The 25,825-nt window shown below is 32.1% G+C and overlaps 1 protein-coding gene across 4 annotated transcripts in view; it reads right to left on the bottom strand.

The window, feature by feature from the left end:
• Nucleotides 1-3,105: 3,105 nt before the first annotated feature.
• EPHA5 (EPH receptor A5) overlaps nt 3,106-25,825 on the bottom strand; it is a 378,406-nt gene continuing 355,686 nt past the window's right edge. For all 4 annotated transcript variants that reach the window (XM_011993927.1, XM_011993925.1, XM_011993926.1 and 1 more), the window contains 3 exons: nt 19,393-19,586; nt 15,441-15,596; nt 3,106-7,765 (listed from right to left, as the gene is read on the bottom strand). In XM_011993927.1, the coding sequence (XP_011849317.1) occupies nt 7,660-7,765; nt 15,441-15,596; nt 19,393-19,586 (456 nt within the window). In that variant the 3' untranslated portion in view covers nt 3,106-7,659. The remainder of the gene's footprint in view (nt 7,766-15,440; nt 15,597-19,392; nt 19,587-25,825) is intronic.

Raw genomic sequence — 25,825 nt, forward strand, 5'->3', positions numbered from 1 at the left:
CAATCTGAGGAAGAGATATAAATCAAGCCCAGAAGTAGATTTGTGTATATCAGCAACTATAGCAATAGATGGCATTATGTTCAATTCCAGAGAACAGAGTCCAATCAAGGATATCATTTCTTGGTACCTTAAGGTAGATAGAAAGTCTCTGACCTTCACTTAGAGGCTAGGGTCTAAGAAGGATCTTTCATACATACCTCCTAAAACAGAAACTCTTCAATGAATTTAGAACATGTAAACCACATCGGAACTGAAACTTAACTTCTCAATTCTAGCAAAGAGATCATGTTCTCCTAATGGATAAGTTATCTCATACTATGAACTTGAAAGTATTAATAGCTCACACTGGCTGTACCTGTGTTGAGATCATATTTACATTGCTGAATAAAGAAACCTGGTGCTTCTCGTCAAAGATATCGACTTACTCTTTTTTGAATGTGTGAGTTTTAAAGATTGATTAATTGATTACATGAGTTAAATACATGGATGAAAATGCTTGTTCATGATAAATGTTTCTTATCAGCATGGTTTGAGACATTTATCATGTGAACCAATACTATGAACCATATAAATAATATTAAAGTACATATTTTAGAAATAAGGGAAAGTAAAAAAAAATAAAATCATAATCTCCTGACTGATTTTTAAAGTTATCTATAAATTATAAAACACATTTATAGATAAATGTTTAGAGCCCTGTTTAGGTGGGAATAGCGTTTGGATATGTGTCCCCACCAAAATCTCATGTTGAAATGTAATCCCCAATGCTGGAGGTAGGGCCTGGTGGGAGGTGATTGGATCATGGGGGTGATTTCTCATGGTTTAACACCATCCCCATTTGGTGCTGCCCTCATGGTATTAAGTTGTCCTGAGATCTGATTGTTTAAAATTATGTGGCACCTCCCCACAGCCTTGCTTCTGCACCTGTCATGTAAGTCCTGCTTGCTTTCCCGTCACCTTCGGCTATGACTGAGCTTCCTGAGGCCTCCCCAGAAGTCAAGTAGATGCTAGCTTCATTCTTCCTGTACAGCCTGAAGAATGGTTTTTGTTGGGAGCAGTGTAAGAAACCATGATTTTTTGGAAAAACACAATCAAATTTCTACTTGTCATCTAATTGAGGAAAGAGGCCTAGACCAAACTCTGAACACCTGCAAAATCTCTTTGCATTTTTAAGTTATGGTAACTAAAATTGTTTACCTGTGGTGAGTGTATTTTATCTCTTGAAGTAACCTGCCACATATAAGCAGTGTTTAATTTTAAAAAGTCTTTTTTTATTACTCATTTTAGAGAGTCAACTTTAACATGAGATTTGTTGTTGAATTTTATGATCATAATAAAAATGCTAATTAATAGAGAATTTTTTCTTTTTGTTTAAAAATTCAATATCACAAAATTGGATTCTTAACTAATTTCTACTTTCTGGAAACATAGATCACTTGGAAATGTCAAACTGAAAATAATCATCACATCACACATCTTAATATTTTTCATAATCAATAATTTTAAAAAGTAAGGAATAAAATGTAGGAACAAATAACTCTTTCTTTGTAAAAACATTTATCCATATATTAGCATTTCTGTCACCTTCATCTGACTTACTATTTTTTAACCTGCTAAATTAAAGTAAAATTACATATAATATGTTATATACAACTCTGCCTGATTTAAATAGCTACTGTGGGTTTTCATAAAGACAAAATTATTTATTTTATGTTGGATGTAGCAAGAACTTGGTAGACAATCTCTTGTAGATGTCAAGGTTCTGTAAGTGAAATTCAGGTATTATAGCTGAAAATAACCGACAAATATTATTTGCAATTTCCTGAGTTTGTAGTTGCAGACACTATAACCTATATTTAAAAAAATCCTGAATTAGATCCTGTTGCTACTCAGTGGCAGAATGATAAATAAGGAAAACTATTTTTGATTACCAAAGTTTGGCTTATTCCAAAAGTTGAACATGTTAGAGGTGTATTCAGTCAGACCCTGGTTTCTACCCAATGTTGATACTTTGCTTCTTGTAAACGTGCAATTCATTGTTTCCCGATGACTCTCAGTCCTTGTGTCAATTAAGCCAGAACGTTGGAATAAATGATATTATCATCTCAATAGCATGGGCAACAGCGTGGAATCAGAATTGTGTGATGGGAAGTTCATAGTTTTACTCTCAAATAAATGTGGATTTCATCCAGCCTTTGAAGAGCAGTCAGGCCTTGGGCAAATTTTCGACAGCTTTAAGCTGTTTTTCCTTCATCATTAAAGTGGAGTCAATAATATGTCTCTCAAAGGTAAAAGTGGAAAATTCAAATACAGAATGGTGTATTCTCATTAAATGCTAACGTGTTCACTACCACTTCATCCTTTCTACCTGGTCATATAATCTTTACTTCTGAAGAAAAGCAGAGGCAAAAATAATAGTCTACCTAGTGACAAAGAACTCAGAATTATTTACATACAATATATACTAAAATGTTAAATAATATCATTTGTAGTAGTTTTTTATACATATGCAAAGGAGTTGTGGATTATTTCCATAGGCATGGTGATGTCACATATTGTGATATAAATGCAAACAACTACAAATATTTATTTCCTTGAATACAGTGAATTGTTTGCTATGCTTTTTACAAAAAGAGACCAGTATGATACAACACTTACACAAAAAGTGGGAGGTGTTTGTATTAAATGACACCTCTTCCTGTGACAATGAAACTCTTCCGCTCTTTGCCGTAAGCACATGTATGGTGATGAGAAAGTCTTGGTCTGATGCTGCTCAGTGAAAGTCTCTTTTTGTTTGTTTGTTTCCAAGATAGTGTGCATAGTTTTCTGTTTTTTCCAAATAATATATTACACTGTCACTAATCAACTTCTAATTAGATTTTCACATGGTAATGCACCTGTTCTACAATCTCAGTGTCTATCTCCATATGCAAAAATTATTTAAATGCAGGCTCATGAGTATGTTTTTGAAGAAAATGGATGCTGATGGCCTTTAAAATATTTAGCATAATCAGTTGAAACATTTTTATTAGAAGTAACTGAAATCATTACACAAAGGCTGTAAGTTTAATCTCTCTGGAGAGGGTCAAGCATGACAATTGGATGTAACTGTATTCAAATGGTTTTTTTATTTTCTGAAAAAATATAAAATTTCATATCTTACACTACAAAAAACATGTACACAAACCAAATGCACTTAAAGGTTCAAATGAGAAAAAATACAGAAATCCTAATCCTTCTTTAAATTAACTGTGAGGCAGGGACTTGAGATAACCTGATGTATATCACAGAGTAAGATATGCTATAGAGCTGCTTCTGACATGACTGAAACTAAGAGATTTTGATAAAAATACTAACAAATGACTGAGTGTAAGTATTATCAGACTTTTATAAATGCAATTTACATACTTTTTAATAATTGACTATAAAACTACAGCAGCCTAAAGAGCCATAGATATGCTGACCCCTGAAACTTCTACTGTTAATACAGTTCTCAGCCCGAATAAACATGACATTTTGCCACATTCAATTTTCCCCATTAAGGTTTAGAAGAAACAAACAACATTTGATTCTGATTATTATAAACAGACTTTTTTTCTTTTAAATAATTGGTGTCTGCTTCTAAGCAATGATTATGTGGTCATTCTGAACAAGAACATTCAATCATTTGTGTGTGAAAAGATTTCTTCATAAATTAATAAGAAAGAAAAAGAAAGTTCTTATCTATTTCTCTTTTGATACACTATTATATAATTAACAGCATAACAGAGAAAATTATTCAATGAAACCAGCTGTACTACAGAGTTGAAAAAATGATGACTTATTCTACTTATTAATGTCAAATAAAGCTAGCATTTTGATTCAAGTTATTCATCATCATCATCATCAGGATCATCATATTGTATCTACTTTTTACTTACTTTGAAGTTAAACATCTGGCAGGACGTTAGTAAAAGACAGTTTACTATCACACTTATCTTTCTTTTTTTTCTTATTTTTAGGAAGAACAAAATGAGAAAAGGACCTTATTCTACTATGTAATATAATACATCTGGTAAATTTCTAACACCTGACTCAAATAGTGTTTGTCATTCAATGCACCTTTATAGCCAAAAATGTCTTCCAAAGGTAAATATCTGTGCTTGTGCTTCTGAGAGCCCACTTTACATGGCATAAATAATGGTGTTAAAAATATTTTACTTTCAGATAGAGATTAAGTAGCAGACATGCAAACACATAAGTACTCAAAAGATACTAATTTTCCATTTTGAACTTGAACCATGAAACTGTGTCTTCACTTTTTCACACTGGTCAAAACTCTTTTACAAACTGAATTAAGGGTATTCTGTACTGTTTAGGCAACTCTGAAACCAGTAATGCTGGCCACACTTAAGTTTAGACAAAATATTGGAATATAATTTTTACAGTAATCTTACAACCTTAGAATACTGACTTGGTAATTAAAATGCAAGAAATGAAAGATCATGCACATTATAATTTTAAAAAAATGGGAAAATCAAAATCTTCACATTTTTACATAGAAATAATACATTATGAAAAGAGCAACTGATTATATTAATAATATACATGAGCAAATGACAAGATTAGAAACAAATTATGATTGGTCAAAGTAGTAACTGAGTAACTTCAAGTATCAATGTCTGTTGAAAATTACTCCCTGTACCGATTTTTCAAAGGCCAATACTGTGAAAGAGTAATGTCCCTTAAGATGTTGCTACTGGCAGTTATAATATCATTATGTATTATTTGCAAAATCTATTGTATGTACTAAAATTGTCATGTCTGTGCTTTATTTTTGGTAGTCTGGTGGGTGACAAAATGAAGCAACAGAATAAGAAATCGCACAATCAAGATTTGTTAAACTTTGCCTTGGATTATGGCCTCATTACATTTTACTAGAGTTGCTCCTCTCCTTGTTCCCTTTCTCACATTTGAAGATGAGATTGGCATTTTCCAATTGGTGACATATAAAATAGAAAACAAATATTTTAGAAAGACACGCTTTCCTCTTTTTTAGGAAAGTACTTTTTGTTTGACTGTCTCTTTATTCATTCTAAAGTCATATTAACCTTCCTTAGAAATTCTCAACCAAATTGAGATGCAAAAGAAAACTATGTGGCTATTTAAATTTCCTTTCAATTTACTTTCCAAAATGATCACCAAGATTGCAAAGAAGACAAATAAATTTGATCCAAATTAATTTATATTCTTCTTTTGTTAAAAAGAGAAAATCTATATTGTAACTTAAAGTTCTAGTCATTTAGATATACTCCACCCTGACCTCACAATTATCTTTCAGCATATAAAGTTGGAAAACAATGTAGAAAATATCTTTGTTATGTCTAAGCAATTGTGGCAAATTCATCAGCCCTAAAGGATATGGTAATTTTCCTTTTGAATCAATAAGGCTTTCATTTTGAAGTTTCTCAATTGTTACTTTATCACTTAGATTTGAATATTTCTATAAAATTCAATAAAGTGCAACACAATCTCCATTTATTTTGTACAAAAGTAATTTGTTTCATTAATTTTCTGTTTATTGAAATGAACAAATGCATCTTTAATAATGGTGATGCCTATTTATGATTTTATCAAGAAAATATTAAATTCACATCTCTGGACATTTCGCTAAACTAATAGATTATATGTTTGCAGCACAGTTTGTGTGGACCCATGGTATATAGCCCTTATTATAATGAGAACTGAACATATCATTTGAAAATTGTTTAGATTTTTGTTGTTGTTTTGATGCTTCCTGGTTCTTTAGAAAAGAGGTCCTTTACTGCTTAAGTAAAAGGTGGGCAGAATAGGGAGGAGTTATTTCCCAAAAATTTATTCTTATATATGCTAACATTCAAGTAAAACAAGTGCTTGGAAAACAGAATGTCATTAATATAATGTGACTGTATTTCTGAGAAATTCCATTAATCCAGGCTTCTCTGATCTACTGTACTAATAACATTGATAATCATGAGTAGGCTGTATTTTATTTAAATGCTCTGCTTTTTGAATAATCACATGACATTCCATAATTTTTATTAAGTGTAATAATACCAAAATGTTGGTTATCTCAGGAGCTCAATTTTGTACAATTTCTAATACACTGCATAATTTGTATCACCAATATAAGTCTTCATCATGTGTTGTATATAGAGCATATATAGAAGATATGTTTTATTCCTTAATAAGTCTAATTACATAATACCTTGGATTGTTTCATTAAAATAAACTCAATGCTATGTAACTGAATATAAAATGAAATTAACAAATGAATAAACATACATCACAAATAAAACTTGTCAATTCTTGAAATAAAGTTCTGAAGGGAAAGAAGCATATATATATATATATTTATGTGTGTGTACATATATATGTATATATTTGTCATAAGTCCATTGCTGCCTTAGAGTCAAAATTCCTAGAACTGAGTCAAAATGGGAATGGTTACAAAGGATTAACACTTAAGGGTGATGCTTCATGCTATGTGCCTGGATTTAACAACATTAACAGAAGCCTGCACAGTTAAATCCTTCTACATCCTGCTGAAAATGTGCCCTTCGGTGTCAACTTTGCTTGACAAGATACTTTTTAGGACTCAGAAAGGTGAAATTTCTTACAGGGGTACAAGATTAATGGCTACAAGAACTGCATTGTCACTGATATCACAAAGTGTTTTTAAAAAGCCAAAGGGGATTTAGTCTTATACACATTTCCTTTTAGTGAATAAAGAGATTAGTTTTTGGACACATGAGAGGAAAAGAGACACAAGCTTGTGTTAAATTTTGTTTTACTGCTTCCCTATTTCTCCTATTCATATTACATTCTGGAACACTTGCTCCTTTATGTTGCTAAAATTAAAACACTATTAGAAATGCAAGCAGAATGGTAACACACACATGTGCAAGCAAACACACACACAACTCCGTCTTAAATCAGTTCCTGGGTATATTGTAAATTATACAGTATATACACATTTATTACTTAATAATCTCTAGAAGAGCAACTAAAAGTAAATTTTATAACACAAAAAATAAATATACACCCTGTATTGTACTTTTTCTTGATGAAGCAACATGTTTTTACACTAGTTTCTATAACTTAACGCTGTGTAACAGCATTTTAAAATTACAAAAGAAGATATCTATCAAGAAATAATCTAATCATATTGCTCTTCAATACACTTTCGTAGACAATTAAGACTTGAAGCAAACTTCAGTAAACTGTAGCTTTTGTTAGCTCACAAATGGCTATAAAACATTTCCTTTCAAGTAGATCCCTGGAAGTTTTGAAAGGGGTTGCCTTAATTCAGTCTATAAAAGTGCTATATATTTATGTATTTCAGGTACAAAATTTTGTAGAAGTAGTGGGAAGGATTCTGTTGTTGTAACTTAAGATGACATTTATCCTCATGTCCCTTTTAATGCAAGATATGTTTGCTTCATGAAAAATGAAGACTAAGGACCAAGAACTGGAGATTTTAGTAAAAACCATGATTACAAATTCTGTGGCCGAGGCAAATATTTTCTAAGGTTTAGAAATCAATGTTTTCCCTTTTCCCCCTTTTTTTGTTAAAATAAATCTCAGGACTGTTTACAAAGTGCAGAATCATTCACTTGAAGAAGTGACATTTACATGAAGTTACAATGGCACCATTCCATTTACCAGCTGCACCTTCATTTCTTGAAGGCTGTTCATGATCTTCTTCTGGTGACCGACAAGAGTCACTCCAAGCCGTCTCAAATCCCTGCATGAAGAAAGCACACATTGGATGTATTGATTCAACTTGCAGCACACCTCAATATTTCATGTTGGCAAAGGGGCAAACAGTGCAGACACTAGTTAGATTACAGTCCTAATTCAGACATACAGAGTCTAATTTTTAAAGGTTAGGCTCTAAAATTATACCTCCAAAATCTGTTAGTAGTCAAAAAATATTTATAATGAGGAATGATATAATACATATTTGCTCTCATTTGTGGACATCACTATTTTAGTGGTGCAGAGTGGTGATAACACAAATTTGCACATTGTTACCAATAAAGAGTTAACAGGTACAATTTCACTGAAAAGTTTTGAAACTCCAGCTCTACAATATGCATTAGCACTTTTTTTGCTAAGAGAAGCTTAAAATAGACTTTCAATATTTTATAGCTAAGCAGTTGAAAACCAAAGTCATAAAACGACTCATTCTATACAGTCATTTTATATAATAGATATCTTTTGGAGATAATCACCACTACACTGCTTTTATAACAATGTTTTATGTTTTTTGTTTTTGTTTTTGTTTTTTACTTTATACTAAAAGTACCAGAACTTTGTTTTTTTTTGAAATCAAACAATATCCAAGCTCTCCTGGCATTTACAGCATGCTGAAGATTACACGCTTTCAGAACACTTTTCAATCAAGATACTTCTGTGCATTTTTTTCAACATGCTTATTATTCAAAATAAAATTACAAATATTTAGATTTCTAAACTAACAACATATTATGGAGCTCAAGACAAGTAGCCATGGTTTTTCAACATTCTTTTACAGGATATTGAGGAATGCTATTCCCCTAAAGTATGTATTTGTCAGGTATGTTTGGCAAATGATAAGCATTAATTACATGAAAAAATAAGCATCAAAAATTCAAAATCCTAAATGACAAAGATGTTTGCCATGTTAGATTTCTCTAGGTAATTACCTCATTGAACACATTATGTGAAAAGTGGAACCTTTTTCCATTCAGTGTGTGTTTTAATTTCAGATTTTCTTAGAGTTCTATTGAATTAATTGCATTAGACATTAGAATCATTACAGGTAGAAACTGAATAGTTTTAATTGTTCTTTGAATTCAACGAAAACTCGTAATTATCAGAGAATAGAAATTAAAGGATGCCAAGGCTCTGTGCATACTAGTATTGGAAATATTTTTTTGAAAATAATATTTTAGTTTTCTTTTCCCTTTATGGTTTCTTTATTTGTTATGAGAGTTTTAGGAAATGGCAAGTAGCTACCCCCACCAAAAAAAAAAATGCTATTGATATTTGTGATAGAAACATACTTGATTTTTAGAATGTGAATATTCAACAGTAAGCTTAAAAATTATTACAACTAAAAGATACCAGATTGGAACATAAAAATAATAATAGCAGTAGAGATGGCATGGAAGATAATCCTCAGGGAAACTTACAAATTAGTAAAATTAGCTTTGAAACAAAATCATTATTATTAATAATGGAATAGACTACAAAGTAGCTAATTACAGATCAAACGAGGAATATAAGAGACACGAGTTTAATCTTGTCTCTTTTCAACTAAACCAGAGTTTCTCAGCCTTGAACCTGTTAACGTTATAGGCTGGATAATTCTTTGTTGTAGAGGTGCTGTCTCATGCATTGTAGAATATTCGGCTACATCCTTGGCCTCTGCCCACTATATACCAGAAGCACTGCACCACGACCAGGCCTTCATTTTGACAAGACAAATTGTCATTGACAATTTACCCTGAGTGGCAAAATCTCCCCTGGTTGAGAATCATATATATATATATATATATATGTTTTTTTCCACACATATAAATTGGTGACATTTTATAACCATATTCACACACCAATTTAGACACATATATATTTGTGACACTTAATAGACATATGTCCTGTATGCTAGAGATATCAATAACTGTATGATACAGATTTTTAAATTTCCTTTTATGGATGAAGAAACAAAGGCTTAGATATTTTGAATTACTTAGCTATATAACACAGCCAAATGCATAATCAAGTTAGGGCTAATATCAAGTACCTAACACCCAAGTCTATACTTTTGATTCATCATAATTCTAAGAGATGATTTTGAGTACAGCACTTCAAACTATATGCAATAATTTATTCATCTGTAAAATGAGAACTCTGTAAATGTAATTTTAAATATTCAAAATTCTAAAAGAAAATATCTAATGAAGGGAACGAAACACATACTTTGCCTGAGGCTATGGTCACCAAATATGACCACGGTAGTTTCTGTTATGCACTAATATTCTCACATTTCCACAAGTAAATTATTAATGATAAAAAATTACGTAGATTTGGGTACTCATGGGTGTTCACTAGCAAACTGGATCACAGCCAAGAGAAAAAGGATGAACATTTTTTCTTAACCTGAAAACCGTCTCTGCTGGACAATTTAATTAGGACTAGAAACAAAGTTTTAAAACATGTGTTTTATCATATGTTTTATAAAGGCATAAGAAATACTAATGAATCCAGATTTGGAAATAAGGTTGTAATAATATATAGGCTTAAAATGCGTAATTCATGATTGCTATGCTAATTATTAGGAATTATTAGGAATGAGCCTTTGAAAATAACCACTACTGTTTATTCTGAATGACTTGAAAGAATTTATAAGTTCTCCTTCAAACATGGAATTTATACATACAATCACAAAATTTAAATTTGAAGTGTGTATGTGTTTCCATATTCCAAATCTTGGTTTTGTCTAAAGGATATCAAATCACTAGTAACTTATTTTTATTTCTAGTGTCTTAACTTGCTGTACATTAGATAACAACATAATTTCATCTTCTGGATATGACTTGGGAACAAGAAAGACTGTAGCTCGCTCAATGTTTTGGCAGTTTAAATTTTTCATGATAACTATATCATACTAAAGAATTGTGAGGAATTTTATTTGATTAATAAATGTGGGTATCGTTTGTGTTTATAGAAAATTAAAATTTTTATTTTGTCAGAACATTTCATACTTACAGATTTCAAGTTAAATTTGTTTGAATTTTAACAGTGAACTAAGGACAAAATTTTATTTCAAGAACAATTTATTATCTGATTATCCCTTGAGATGAATGTCAAAGGGCACTTTCTCCTCTTCTTTTTACTTCTCTGTCTTTCCTTTTCATCTCATCCTAAACCCTATCTCCCCAGGGGAGAAATAGAATTATAGAAACAAAACACTGAATTTTGCATACTGAATAAATAATGTCTTCTCTCATGACATTCTGTTGTTTTTCTCTAAATCTGACGTGTTATTTGAAAAACTGTCAAACTAAGGTGCAGAAATTTAGAGGACAGGATAACTATAATAATGCATGCAACGTACATATACCTTTATACAATGTGATTTGCAGTGAAAACGTGGAGAGATAAGATTATTTACGCAAGTTAAAATTGTTCTCAGCAACTAAGTAGTTTCTTTGAAATGCATCTTAATATCTGTTAATAACACTACAGATGAGAATTAACACCGTATTAGATGTTTAAAGGTTAAATAACTGTTCAAATATTGCTAAATACTTTAAGGTAGTTTCTTTTAAGTAGTTAAATCTCACATTTTTTATTTCCAATAATTCCCATTTTACTGCCTAAATCACATATTAAATGCTCAACTTAGCATGAATTACATAAATTTCATGGAAATAAAAATAATGATATCGCTACCCTATATACAATAATTTTTGAAAAATAATTTGGAAATGGTACAAGATATGCATTTTTAAATTTCATTTTTCTAAGTAGAAAATGTTATAGCTACACAATGTCTTAAGTGTGTTCCCATTATAAGTATTACACAAATTTTATCATGATCATGTATAATCTTAAGTAATACTGAAGATCAATTCTAGCGATACCGAATTACATTTTGATAAAGGCTTATGAATCTAAACATGATGAGACTGGCATTGTTACATAAAAGATAGTTTGGATTTTGTTGACAAAATTGATTACTTTTAGAAAAGCTCCAAATGTTATGAACTGTCATTGTCGGGTTTACATTTCAGTATTTTTTCCAAACATTATTCAATAGTATTAAACAATGGAAAAACACTGATATTAATGATGCGAAAATGGCAGAATGAAAATAGAATAACCAAAAGTATATAGTTGATGTTAGAATCAACTCTTAATTATTCAGGCTTAAATTAATCTATTTACAGATGATTCATTCTCTTGCTCATTCTTCTCCCTTCTACTTTACACGCCTTTTAGCCATATCAGCCATATCACTGGTACTTAGCCCCAACCAACATTGGCTGAATAGGAGAAGGGAGAAGACAGATTAATGAATATTCCCTAAACTTCAATATTTATTGCTTTTGTCAGAGTTTTATCATGCAGTTGTATGTTTGTCCTTTTCTTTTTGTTAACTTTGCAGAACCCTAGCAATCAATGATATAGATATTGTACAAGATAGATATATTACATCTGGCAAGAAGAGATCTAACCATGGTCTGTTAATGGTTCTCAATGGATGAGACATTGTGAGGCTAGAATACAGAGGACAGTAGGTACTCCTATGTGTACTTTAAGTGTTTAATAAATCATGCGTAATGACTTATTGATAACTGAATAAATCTATTTGTATTAATCTGTAAAGATTTTGGCTCTGGATTTTGAAAACTTTCATTTTATTAGTTTAAGACTGTATTCCAGTAACTGCTGATAACAGGAACCTCTTCAGCTGACATACAATTGGTGTAATATTTAAATTTATTGGATTTTGCTCCTTTTCTGAATAACCAAAGGTTGACAGTACTGAGCTGAAAAGAAGTTTAAAAAGTAGCTGTGATTCTGTCCTTAACTGAAATGTTTGGATTCAATTTTCAACTCACCTCACGCTCACAATTATCCCTATCGACAATCATCCACTGCACTTATACAAGATGAGATAGTTTGCACCATTACTGCCACAATTGTTTTCATATGAATACTGAACACAGAATAGCAAGGTTTAGGCACAAAGAGTAGCAGACAAACACATCTAAGATTGAAAGCCATTTTCATGAATATGCTTTGACTCTAAGACCTCTAATTTCTTCATTACCTTTCAATATTTAGCTATACATGCACGTACTGGCAACAATCCATATACAAGTGAAGTGATGGAGATTTTTAACAAAAGTATGTAGTTCTGAAAATTGTATATTTATTGCTTTCTTCTAAGCCCACTTTGAAAACAAATTTGATGTCACAAATTACAATGTAGTTTTTAAATATGGCAGTTGGACTATTTGCTTTATATGAATTGATTTTCACATTTTTCCTAAGTATTTACAACAGCTATGAATGTATTCTTCCATTCTCAACTTCTATTATCTTTTGACAATAACTCTAAAAATTATATTTTATTATTTTATTATACAACCTTCATAAAATTAATATGGGGTAAACACTATGTGTGAAAAATCAGTATCAAGGTGTTTTGAGAACTGATCTTTTTCTTTTGCTGATAATCCCATCTCCTTTGCCATTAGTCCTTAGCAATGACTGACTTTTTTTTTGGAAGAGAGTAGGCAAAATGAACAGATGAACTTTTTTAAAAAAATTTTTTGACCAAACAAGTAACTGATTACTTGAGTGACTTAATGTTTTGATAAATGTTTTTAGAGTTGAAAAACATATAGTTGAAAGCAGAGAAAACAAGGGGGCATGCAGTTAAATTTAAAGTGCCTGGACTCTCCCCAAAAAAACAGCTTTCTTGGAGTTAGGATCTGTGGGCCCAATTCCTGGTAAGAAATGTATTAATGATTATGACCCCTGAGAATTTGGAGCAGTTACCACGGTGAGACCAATACTTTCTGAATGGGAAAATGCTGGTAAGTCTCCCAATGTAACTTTACTCTTCTGGGCAGAGTAAATGAATTAAAAGACAAAATGTTTGAATAAAGGCAATACAGCAAGAAGAAATAAGCTGGAGAAGAATCATTATGATAAGACATAAGAGGTTATTAGTGCTTGAAAGAAAATAAAAACTAAAGAGCATTTGGGGATAGAGGAGCAGATAGGAAAGAAACAGAAAAAAAAAAGGAATAAGAAAAATGTGAAACTATAATGCTAAAATATTCGACATATTTATAGTATTTTGGGACCCCAAAGATATAAGTAAAACACAAGTAACTAATGCAAAAAGTATAATTTGTGATTATAACTATTTTTTGAAGGAAGAAGCAAAAATGTAGTAGATGTATCTATGTACAGAAAATGTGCTATTTTAATAAAAAGGAGACATTGTTTAATGCAAATCATTTTATTATATATTTACAAGTAATCTGACATTGGGTAGAAGAAATACCTACAATATCATTTTAATATAAAATGACAAATGACTTTAATAAATTAAAATGACCATTTTTACTGAAAAATTAAATAGCAATCATGTAAAAATAGTTTTAAATTATCAGCAAATTTTTCAGTATACTACTTTAAATATAGCACAAATGAGTTCCTTGAGTGTCCAAAGAAATAATGGACAAAGCATATGTGTCATCAAGTAGATATGATTTGGCGGACCATGAGAATGAGATTCAGTAAATTAAGAAAGCAAGCTGAGTGGCTGGTTTCAGGTCCTTTTAGTTATCGGTATGAAGAAAGAGAATGCTGAGAATGAGAAATTAATTGGTGATAAATGGTTGTACCCTGTTACCTTTTGTGGGGAGGAGCAGTGAATTCAATGAATCAAAGAATGCCAGAATAATAGAGATGGTGAATGAGAACTACTCAATGTTCATATCATGTGTCGAAATGAAATAACTATGGTTTAGTGCTTCACAATACTCTACCATTTTCTAAACCTTACAATATTTTAACCTTTGAATTGGCAGGTAATTTGAAGTAAGTTATCATTGTATTCACAGGCTAAAACATTAATGTTAATGTAATCTAGATGGAACCACCATAAAGACAGTTATTCACAAATAACAATTAGGCTAAAACAACCACATGTACAGAGTATATAATAAAATACAAACAACTTACAACCTTAAAGAATTTAATATTTAACTTTAGTGATTTTTATTTAATAAGATTTGATAAATTTTATCTTAAACGTGCAAACAGAAAACGGCACAATTGGTTCCACTGAGATTGTACCAAATAACAAATCAGAGGCAGGATCTGATACATCCTTAGATTGCAAGAATGTAAGGTGCACCACTTAGAAATTAAATGAGATCCTGCCAGGGAAGCTTTGTTTAAGCTGTTGTTACCTTGGTATTCATCGTAGAGAGCCGAAATGTACAAATATGTTTGGTCCTCATGTAGGACTAACCACACCAATTGTGCTTACAGTTAATTTTGTTTGGTATTTACATTCATATAACATAGATACCAGTATAAAAAAACTTGTCAAGAAAACATCTTTTCCACAACACAAAACACCAGTATTTTGCCAAGGAGCTGTTATTCCAATTATTCAAGTATGCCAATGTTATTTATTTGAAGCAAACAAGCAAAGATACCGGGCACACGTAGCATTAACCATGCAGTTGTTAACAATACAGGCTAAAGATGATGAGGCTTCTTTGAGAGCTGCCACACATTCACAAAGGTTAACTGATTTCCCTTGACCTCATCCAAATTGGTTTTTGAACAACTTTTCTTGCCCCAGCAATTATGTAAAAATTATCAGAAAAATTACTCACTCCAAGGTCACCTGAGCCACAGCGTCCATTGAACTGTATCCATTTTCCATGAAAATCTCTGTATACCGGCCCATCTTGATTGCCTCTAGCCATTCACCTACTGATCTGTAGGCCCCAGATCCTAGTGGGCTATGTTCTGCCAATAAATTAGATACTCTAAAACACATAAAACATAAATATTAATAGTAACAATTTAATTCTTTCATAACAAAGTTTACTATAATGTTAACTTATATTCAATGGATCTTTGAGTCTGTAAGTATATTTATAGAGGAGAAATACGTAAATGCTAACATGGAAGAAAATAATTTAAAATACAGGAGAACACAAAATCAGTTTACTGAGATTATTTTGTCCATAATTAATGATGACTTAACATGAGGACTTACTAATAAGTAAATTTTACGTAAGACAACACAATAGCTAAAAATTTTATTGAGTACTAATAGATGAACCCAGAGAATTTTTAGGATAATAAAACCACTCTGTATAATGGTATAATGGTGGACAGATTTGTCTAAATCTGTAAAACGTACAACACCAACAGTGAACTCTAATGTAAACTATGGGCCTTGGCTGATAATTATGTGGAAAAACAGATTCATCAATGGTAGTAAATGTATCATTCTGGTGGTTGATGCTGGTAATAGGGTGGGGGAAGGCTACATAATGTGTAGCGTAACGGGTACGTGGGAGATCTCTGCACTTTCCACTCAATTTTCCTGTAAACATAATATTCCTCTAAAAATCTTTCTACTAAAAACTTGCCATGTAGTGATTTAGATATACTACTCTTTGTTTATGAAGATAAGAAAAATGCTACCCACTATAGAAATGTGGGATAATTTGTTCAAAGCCAATCGATTATAGACGTGCTAGAGGAACTTACGCTCATTTAAGTAAATTTATCTGGAAGTTAAGGAACTATTTTTTCTTTATTTTATACTCTTAAATAGAGTGCTTCTTAATTCACCTAGGAGTGGTAGAACATGAAAAACAAAATGTAACCCCAAATACAAAACAAAACTTAATAGAATCAACTAAATCAATAGACACTTTTAATGACACTACATTCACACTCTTTTGCCAATAATAATAATGATATAATGATGATGATGACTTTTAGAAATGTATCTTAAGGAAATAATCAGAAAAAATGACAAAAGGGAACTAAATATTAAAAATAATTTACATACCCATCAGGTAAATTTACATCATTTACATGTGAAATTTACTTAAGTAAATTGCAACTATAAGAAAAAGAACACAAATACTTTTCTCTCTACTTAGGTTCTCTCCACTTTCTCACATTCCATTTACACTTGCATGTAGTTTCTTCAAAACCAATTTTATAAAAAGTACTCTAGTTGAGATGGGCAAAGATCTCTCTTTTGCCAAAATCTGTGAGCATTTTCCAAAGTACAAAAGGACTGACCTCTTGGAAACATTCAGCCAACACCACTACCACCTCCCACCTCACTCTTGAAATCCTACTCTGTCTCAACACTGTTTAAATCACAATTCTGTGCGTGTGTGTGTGCGCGCGTGTGTGTGTGCGCTGCTGGATTCTCCTCAATCTCCTTTGCCTGCTAGTCTTTTGTTGTTGTTGTTGTTTTCCTGACTTTAAAACTCGAAGGGAGCCAGGACATGGCCCTATATTTTTCTACTTAGGCTATGACTCCACTATAGATAATTTTACTCACTTTCATGTCTTTAAAAAGTATCTGCTTTTTAAATATTTTTATTTCCAGACTAAGATTCTTCTGTATCCATATGCCTATTTTGTGCCTCCATATTTCTCAGAGAAATACGGCCCCAGGTCCAAGACCACACTTCTCATCTTCTACACATCTGTGTGCTCCTGAAGTCCTCCCCATTATAGTATGATGCGACAGTCCACCTCTTCTCTGTCCTTATTTTTCTCAAAACCTATCATTGTGCATACCATCTATTCAACTTCCAATGTATTGTACAGCCAACCACTTCTCTCCCATTCAATATTAATACCACCTTATTTCAAGATATCATCATATCTCACCTGCACTATCAATCTAACCTTCTAGTATTCATCTTGAATGTAACTCTCACTCTCCACTCCAAAACCAAACACACAATTGGTTTTGAAATTTTTATTTTGTTCAGCGTCTCTCTCCCAACAGTGCATTGGCTTCATAAAGGCAAATACTTAGGTCTATTTGCTTAATGTTGTATCCTTGGCACCTAGCCCACAGCATGACACAGAGTATAAAGGTAAATAGATGTTGGATGAATAAACGAATACGTTATAGTGATTTTTAGCCATTAGGCATGAATTGTTAGAGAACTGCAGAAAGAAACAGTTGGAGAGTAAGATCTTGAAGTTGAAATGATGAAAGAATTGCCATTTTGATAATAGCAAGGTCTAGAATATCAGCATGGAAAGGAGAGTACAAGGTAGACTTGAGAATAAAATCATTGAAGGAGAAAAATTCAAGACATTTAGAGATACTGGAATATCATCTACATGGTTACTGAAGTCATCAAATCTTGTGACATAAGTAGGGATGGAAAAAGGGCGAGACAATGGACCAGGAACTAACAATTTCTAGAGTCAGGATATGCAGAAGATTGAATAAAGGAAAGGCAGTGAGCGGTAAATTTGGTCTTAAAACAAAACCTGTTTAAACAAAACCTAGAAAGCTGAATCCTTTATATTGCATATAATGAAATAAAATTATTTAGAAAATTTTAAATGCTCTCAAGCTATAATAATGATGCCTATCTAAATTAAATAATTTAGAACATTAAGTATTTACTCCTTTCATATGTCCATTTCTGACAATGTAATATAATTCAAACAGGTAGATGAGAGAAAGTCTTAGTATTTTATGTGACAATAAGCAATTGAAAAGCAGATATTTAGGGAAAAACATACGGAATAACTGCTAAGAAGATACATTCTCCATTTGTTACCACAGGAAGTTAATGATGCTTGAACAGAGTTTGAAAATTCATTCATCATTTGTATTTAAAATGACTTTTCATCTAGTAAACAAATGTTATGTCAGAATCATAGAACTTTTCTAACTTTATTAACACATTGTTTCTCATTTAGTGCATGCTAATAGGCAGCCAATTTAGTTACTAACATAACACTTTCTTGTAAAAATAGACAACTGCCTCAATCATAGTGAAAATAACAATCTGGTAAATTTTCTAGTACAGAATCAAACTGATTTATTTTTTGAGAAGATAATTCTGTTTTTCAGATAAAGAAAAAGGCATGCTTTACAAATATGAAACATTATTTAAATGCATTCATGTGCTATTCAGAAAAGTAAAAAATATGCTCATTTACTCACATAAATTTTCTCCACGAGATTACTCCTTTATCAGTTTTAAATCTCATTCAAACTACACACTAAATAATTAACCAAAAATCTGTCTGCAACTGGATAAGAGCAAAAGGGTCCCTAAAATTGTCAATGTTTCTAAAATATGAACACTAAAATATATTCTAAAGAAATCAGAGTAATTATTGTTAGATATCTCAGGTTTAAAATATATCAGTGCTTAATTGGCTTTTTCTTATGTTATGATCTTATATTCCTCATCCTCACCTATCCTCCAAAGTGCATGAAAATACACACATTTAAGTTTTTATTTATTTATTTATTTATCTATTTATTTATTTATTTATTTATTTTAATGTTAACTGAACATGGCTACAGTTCATTTTACTGAAACCTGGCATTTTATACTATTAGATTAGGTATAGGTGATTTTAAGTATAATTTAGTAACATATTTCTTCACTGTAAGAGAGTAACATGAAAAAAATATATCCAAATAAATTAGTGTCATATAGATTCATAGAGTAATGTCTATACAAGAATGATTTAATTGATAAAATATTTGTGACATCAATCTGTATTAGCTACTTTCTGGAAAATCATTTGGATCTGGCCTTGTACCTGCATGATGCATTAACCAGTGTCTTCAAACTACTTGGGTTACGTATCAGCTTGTCCAACATGTTGACTATTTCATCAAACTTGGGCCTGCTATTTCGGTCTTTCTGCCAGCAATCCAGCATTAATTGGTAGAGAGCAGCAGGACAATCCATGGGGCTTGGCAGACGATAGCCTTCCTCTACTGCTTTAATCACCTGTATAAAGCAAAACAGAATCAGTCCCCCAACACCACAAATTTAGTATAGAATAGCTTAAAAAATGTCCCACTGTCCAACTTTTATCCTTACTATTGCAATGATAACTAGCATTACTGTCTTTAAAATCCACGACTATTTCCAATTGCTACAAAATTCAACATAAAACAAATATACTATGATAATATAAAAAAGATAGGCTTTCTTCACATATTATAAATAAAATAAATGGTAATCATTTTTCTTAAAATCTTCGTGAAGGGTGATTTGTAAAATTAATTGACGTAAAATATACAGTTCATGTTTTATTTATCCTTGAACTCCAGAATCAAATAGAGATTAAATTTTCTAGTGATTTTTCTGAAAAGTTAATGTCTTTTTAATGAAAAAATATGTGCACAGCCACATTTTTAAAGTAATAGAACTGCAATTTTACTTCAAAAGAGACTTTTGGATGGTAAATGATGGATAAGTCAAAGGCTAAATTAGCATAACTGTCTCATGTATCATTTAATAATGTCAAGGTCTGACTGTTTATTATCATCTGCTGATTTCTGTCAGGAATCTGGAATGACTGTCTAGTAGCACAAGGGTTATAAATATCCTTGATTTTAAATGTAACCACACATAAGAGTATCAGCCTAATTGTGAGGTCATATTATCAAAAACATTTGTGATGTTGCTGCCCCCATCAAAATACTTAACTTAAGAAGAAATTTGTTTATGCTACCAAACACAGAAATACAGGTTTACTTTATTACTAAAATTCAAATATTTGAGTGATCCTAAAACAAATATTAATGAACATATTTCTCAATATCTTATTTTGCATATTTAACAATTAGTCTTAATTACATTTTCTCACAAAGAATTCAGAATTGATTTGATAAATTGAAAAAATGATTAGAATGGGAACTTTACAAAGATGATTTTATTTTTTTGTTGTTGGCACATATTAATTGTACATATTTATGGAATGCAGAATGATCTTTCAACACATGTATAAAATATATAATGATCGAATCATGGCAATGAGCATACCGATTACTTCAAACATTTATTACCTGTGTTGTGAACATTCAAAATCCTCTCTACTAAGCTTGTGGAAAATACACAAGAAGTTATTGATAACCGTATTCATCCCCAGTGCTGCAGAACACATGAACTCATTCCTTCTATCTGGCTGTTATTTCGTATCCCTTAACCAGCATCTCCGCCTCCTCCCTTCCCCTTCCCCTTCCTGGCGTCTGATATCCACATTCTACCCTTCTACTTCCATACGCTTATTTCGTTTTCAAAGACAATTTTTAAGCATTGGAAAGAAAACATGCTCCTTATGATAAAGAAAATGGCACCTGACCCAGTGCAGTGTCAGATGGAAAGAAGATTAAATGGTAGATTTAAAAGACATAGGAGTAGAGAGGAGAGGAATGTAGTTAAAACCAAGCAAATTCAAGCCTATCACATTGGATGGTAATTTCTGTTAACTTTAGGCAAGCACATTTCTGAGGGTAGAAAATGTTGTCAGATATAATTTGGGACTTCTTTCATTTGAAGTGAGTAGGGAACACCCAGATGGCAATTTGCAGGAATCTGGCTAGAGCATAGGAGATAGCCGGACTGATAATATAAAAGTAAGGGTCATCAGCACTTGGCCACAGCTTGAAGTCGATGTAGTTTATATCCCCTCTGGAAAAGCATATAATAAAGGTTCCGAGAAATACCAAAAGTTAAGTGCAGGCAAAGAAATAAAAAGTACTCAAGGACTCCAAAATTAAGTGGTCAGATAAATTTAATAACTTTGAGCAAAAGACCTAAGAGCAGCCTACTACCTTAGTTAATTTATCTCAAAAACAATGTAGTAATTATAAGACAAACTCCAGGAGATAACGTTTTCAGTAATTACAACATATGATTAACATAGCTTATTAAAATTTATACATATTGAGAAATAAAATAATAAAACAGATAAATGAGAAACATACTAGCGAAAAATTTAAGAAATAAATAAAAGTGCTAAATAAGTCTTGAAAAAATATTTAGTCTGACTGGTGATTAAATAAAGGAATATTTTTAAAAATTATCATTTGTACGCAGATTGATAGAAGTTTATTTATTTGTTTGCTGATTATAAGATTTTCCATTGCTGATAAGGATGGTTTTTATTCCCTTTAACAGCATATATGTATCAAAATAAAGCATCCTAATATAAATAGCTTAAGTCATGTAATATATTTGCTATGCAGTGAGAATAGTAATTCTTATTTACTCAAAACATGATTTATTTCATAATTTGCACTTTCTCCAAAGCTGTTACCAATTAATTTGATTTTTTTCTTTGGCATCTATTTTTTTTTTTAATAATCCTTCCTCCACTAAGCACAACAATGCAGATGTTTAGTTTAAACACCTTAATAAGTTATTTGACCTGTGAAGTTATTTCTAGAATTTATTTCTTAATCAGTGTTATTTTTGGGTAAATTTATATTTAGAAATATAATTCTCAACTTAGAACTGGGTCCAGGTAAATTAGGTCATCAAATGTAATTCTAAATTAATTGTTAGAATTTATTTTAAAAATAGATTTGGAACTATAACTTCACATTTTATATTTAGAAGTTTCCTTTTTTTATTATTTTTAATGTTTGTTTTTTACAGGTTTAGGGTGAAATGGATAACATTATTACTCTGGTAGGTTGCAAAATGATGGAAATCTACCAAAATTGACCACAGTGCAATTAGGTGTTCATTTGCCCATACAACTTAGAACATATAACCAAATGAGTTCTAATCTCGACGGACTTCCTCATTACTATTAGATTTGTTGATACAGATGGCTGAGATGAACAAAATAAAGACAATTAGAATTTTTACAGGCAAGCTGGCACCATTTAAGATGTGCTATATCTGAAATAGTATATTTCAGATGAGCTATATCTGAAATAGTATAATATACTATGCATTTTCTTGGCATTAACATGTAAATTGATAGTCTGAACACAATGCTGCCTCTCTTTCCAATTCCTAAAAATATAACTCATCCCCCTATATGGTATTATTCATCTGATAGCAGGGTGGCTCTCTGAGCTCCTTCTATCACATAAGTGTCATTGGGTTTCCATTTTTAGGTGTATATACCTATTGTGGGCATGGTTGCTTTTCCTGCCAACAGATCCTCAGCCAGCAATAGGAATTCTGAAAGGCTTTATTCACAAAAACAGAATCCCACATAGTATATCACCCAACCAGAGTATGCCTTTTGCAATAAAGAATGTATGAGAGTATCACAAATAGTTAAGTCCTCACCTACTATCATGAATACGTTCTGGAAACTGACTTTCAGTGAAACAAAGTATAATGAAACCAATTTTACTATAAGCTACTTGATATAAACATGAGTTAAGTTCCTAGGGCATATTTCTGGTTACAAAAACATAACTAAACTTCTAATAAAGACCCAAAACACCTCTAATATTAAACTTAGAAATAAATGTGAGCTATACATACGTTTAAGAAAAAGTGACAAAAGCAAGTAAGATAATTACTTATTTGCTTATTCCAGTTTAGGGCCACAGGTGGCTGGAGCCTATCCCAGCAGCTCAGGGAACAAGGTGGGAACCAACCTTGACCCGGACACCATCTCTTTGCAGGACACACTCACACTCACACCCACACTCACTTGGATGGGGACCATGTAGACACACCAATTCACCTTCCATATCTTTGATTATGGAAGGAAACCCACACAGACATGGGGAGAACCTGCATGCTCCACACAGACAGTGGCCCTGACTGTGTGTTGTTATATTTGTTTTTCTTATCAATATTATAACAAAGTGATGTTGAACAAAACGATGTTATTCCAGGTACTTTTGTGCTTCATGAAGTGCTGATAAATTTGTAACAACTCATTCTCCCTGGGGGAGGACAAATTTGTAATATTTGTATCATGACATGGTGTAAACACTCTCTCCATGCCAATTGTAATCTACTAACATGGTCTCATCCAAGTAGAAATATTCTAAAAATATGCTAGCTGGTACAAACTTGTTGGAGCACACCAGCACACATAGCTCATCATCCAGAAGCAACAAGACACAGCTTAAACACCAACATGGAGACAAGATTCTGAAAGTATGGGTGACATTCTTCATGTTGCAGTATATATATTGCCAGAGACTTCTATGTTGTGCTCCATTCCCAGTGACTCTTGCCGGAAAACACAACAAGGCTCCATCAAAGTAATAGTTATGAATTACTCATGCAAAGAGATCAAAAGAGGAGTCACCATAATGGCAAGGATAATTGACATCGAGCATCAGGAAGAAGTTGGACTTCTTTCTCACAGTTGGGGCAGGGAGAAATATGTGTGAAACCCCCAAGAATGAGGAATTTGATCAGATCACCAGTTTAGCCACCATGACCTGCCAAGATCATAGTGAGGGGAATTCAGACTGGATACGGAAGAGGGGGAGGATAGGGACCAGGTGAGGTCCTACGATCAACTATAGCTACAAGCTGCAGTTCCTCTAGTAACCTGCCTCTTCTGAATTCTTTCCTAGGAGAAAGTGCCCACAGAACCATGAAACAGATGCTCTCTGAACCTGTGTGAAGTATGTGTGTCATGGTAAGAGAATAGAGCATGGTGACCAATAACATTTGTCTCTAGGCTCTTCACCTGCAGAGATAGTAATTGGCCAACAACCCTAGCTGCTGTGTTCTAAAGCCCTTCATCACATGTACACTGCATAAAACTTACTTTATGCACATTGCTTCCAGGCAATTATGGAGCATGGCAGGGATAATAAGACTCCTTTAAAACGGCATTTCTCCTCCATCGCTTGCACCCAATCATCCTTCCTTCATTCTATCTCTACTATACCTAGGGACATACCTGTGTCACTGTCTGGCATCTCTCCCAGCTTCCCTTCATCCCTTCTCAATTTTTCTTAGAAACATTTTTCTTAATATCTAGTTATTTCCTGTTGACATAGGCTTCTTGGAGGGCCTGGATTAGCCTATGGATTATGTCAGTCATAGCCATGCAGACTGTTTGTGATTATCTAAATTAATTCTTATTACAAATCTATGAGATAAAAATTATTATACACATTTCACAGATGAAACACCTCAGGTTTCAAATAATTAGAAGGTTTAAGAAATTGCTCATCTTTAACAGCTAAGAAGTGGGGGTGGCAGGATTCACAAATTAAGTATTTTTCTCATAGAAACCTGTGGTCTTTCATCTTGATGCTGAGTCACACCACTGAAATTAGAAATTATCATCACTACACTTCAACACACACCAAATAAAATAATTTGAGAGAGGTATGAATGTCACCCTATAGAATCATGTTTATTTGCATCATAAATATACATATGACTGTCACCCTATAGAATCATATTTATTTGCACCATAAATAGATATATATTTACATATTATATATATTTACATTTATTTAAATTATTGTATGTATATGCTATATAGCTCTCTCTCCAGAATTAAAATGAGCCGTTTTGGAAGATAGTGCATTCTTCATCACAGGAGATGTGAAAATGTAGGCTTGAAAACTGACTGAGTGGCACAGGAAGATTAGGAAGATTATAGGGAGAATTCAAGCATTAGCTGTGTGTTTCCATGAATTAAGTTCTATCTAGGGCTTGAGCACCTATGTTGCTAGGCATTTATTTGAAATCTCACATATAGGAGCTGTTACTACGAGATATGAAGCTCCCTGCAAATGACTAGTGTTTACAAATATATTTCTGGAAGTAAACCCAGATGACATAGAAATAGTTTCAGATATATCAGTTTTATTCTAAGATTTATTTCCTGTTTTCAATAGTTATTAAAGATATATTGAGTATGTTTTTTCCTTAGTGCATCAATCTTAGATCAGTAGACTTCCAGAGATTAAAGACATCTTAGAAATCTTCTATTGAAGCCTATTATCTTAGAAATCTTCGATTGAAGTACTTTATAATCATTGAAACTGACCAAGAGTTGTAGAATCCAAGATGATTGGCTTTAAGTCCAAGATTTGTTGTTGTTTTTGTTGTTGTTGTCATTGTTGTTGTTAAACAGCCAGTTACAGATATTTTGAGCTGAAGAACTGATAATTTTTTATGTGTCACTTTTAAGTATAACAATTTTCATGAGGATACTAGTTACTAAAATAACTACTTCCATCCGAGGGCGGCATTATCCTTAAAAGATGAACATTCTTTGGTCAAAGACA

Source organism: Mandrillus leucophaeus, unplaced genomic scaffold (genome assembly GCF_000951045.1).
Source record: "Mandrillus leucophaeus isolate KB7577 unplaced genomic scaffold, Mleu.le_1.0 Scaffold437, whole genome shotgun sequence".
Lineage (NCBI taxonomy): Eukaryota > Metazoa > Chordata > Mammalia > Primates > Cercopithecidae > Mandrillus > Mandrillus leucophaeus.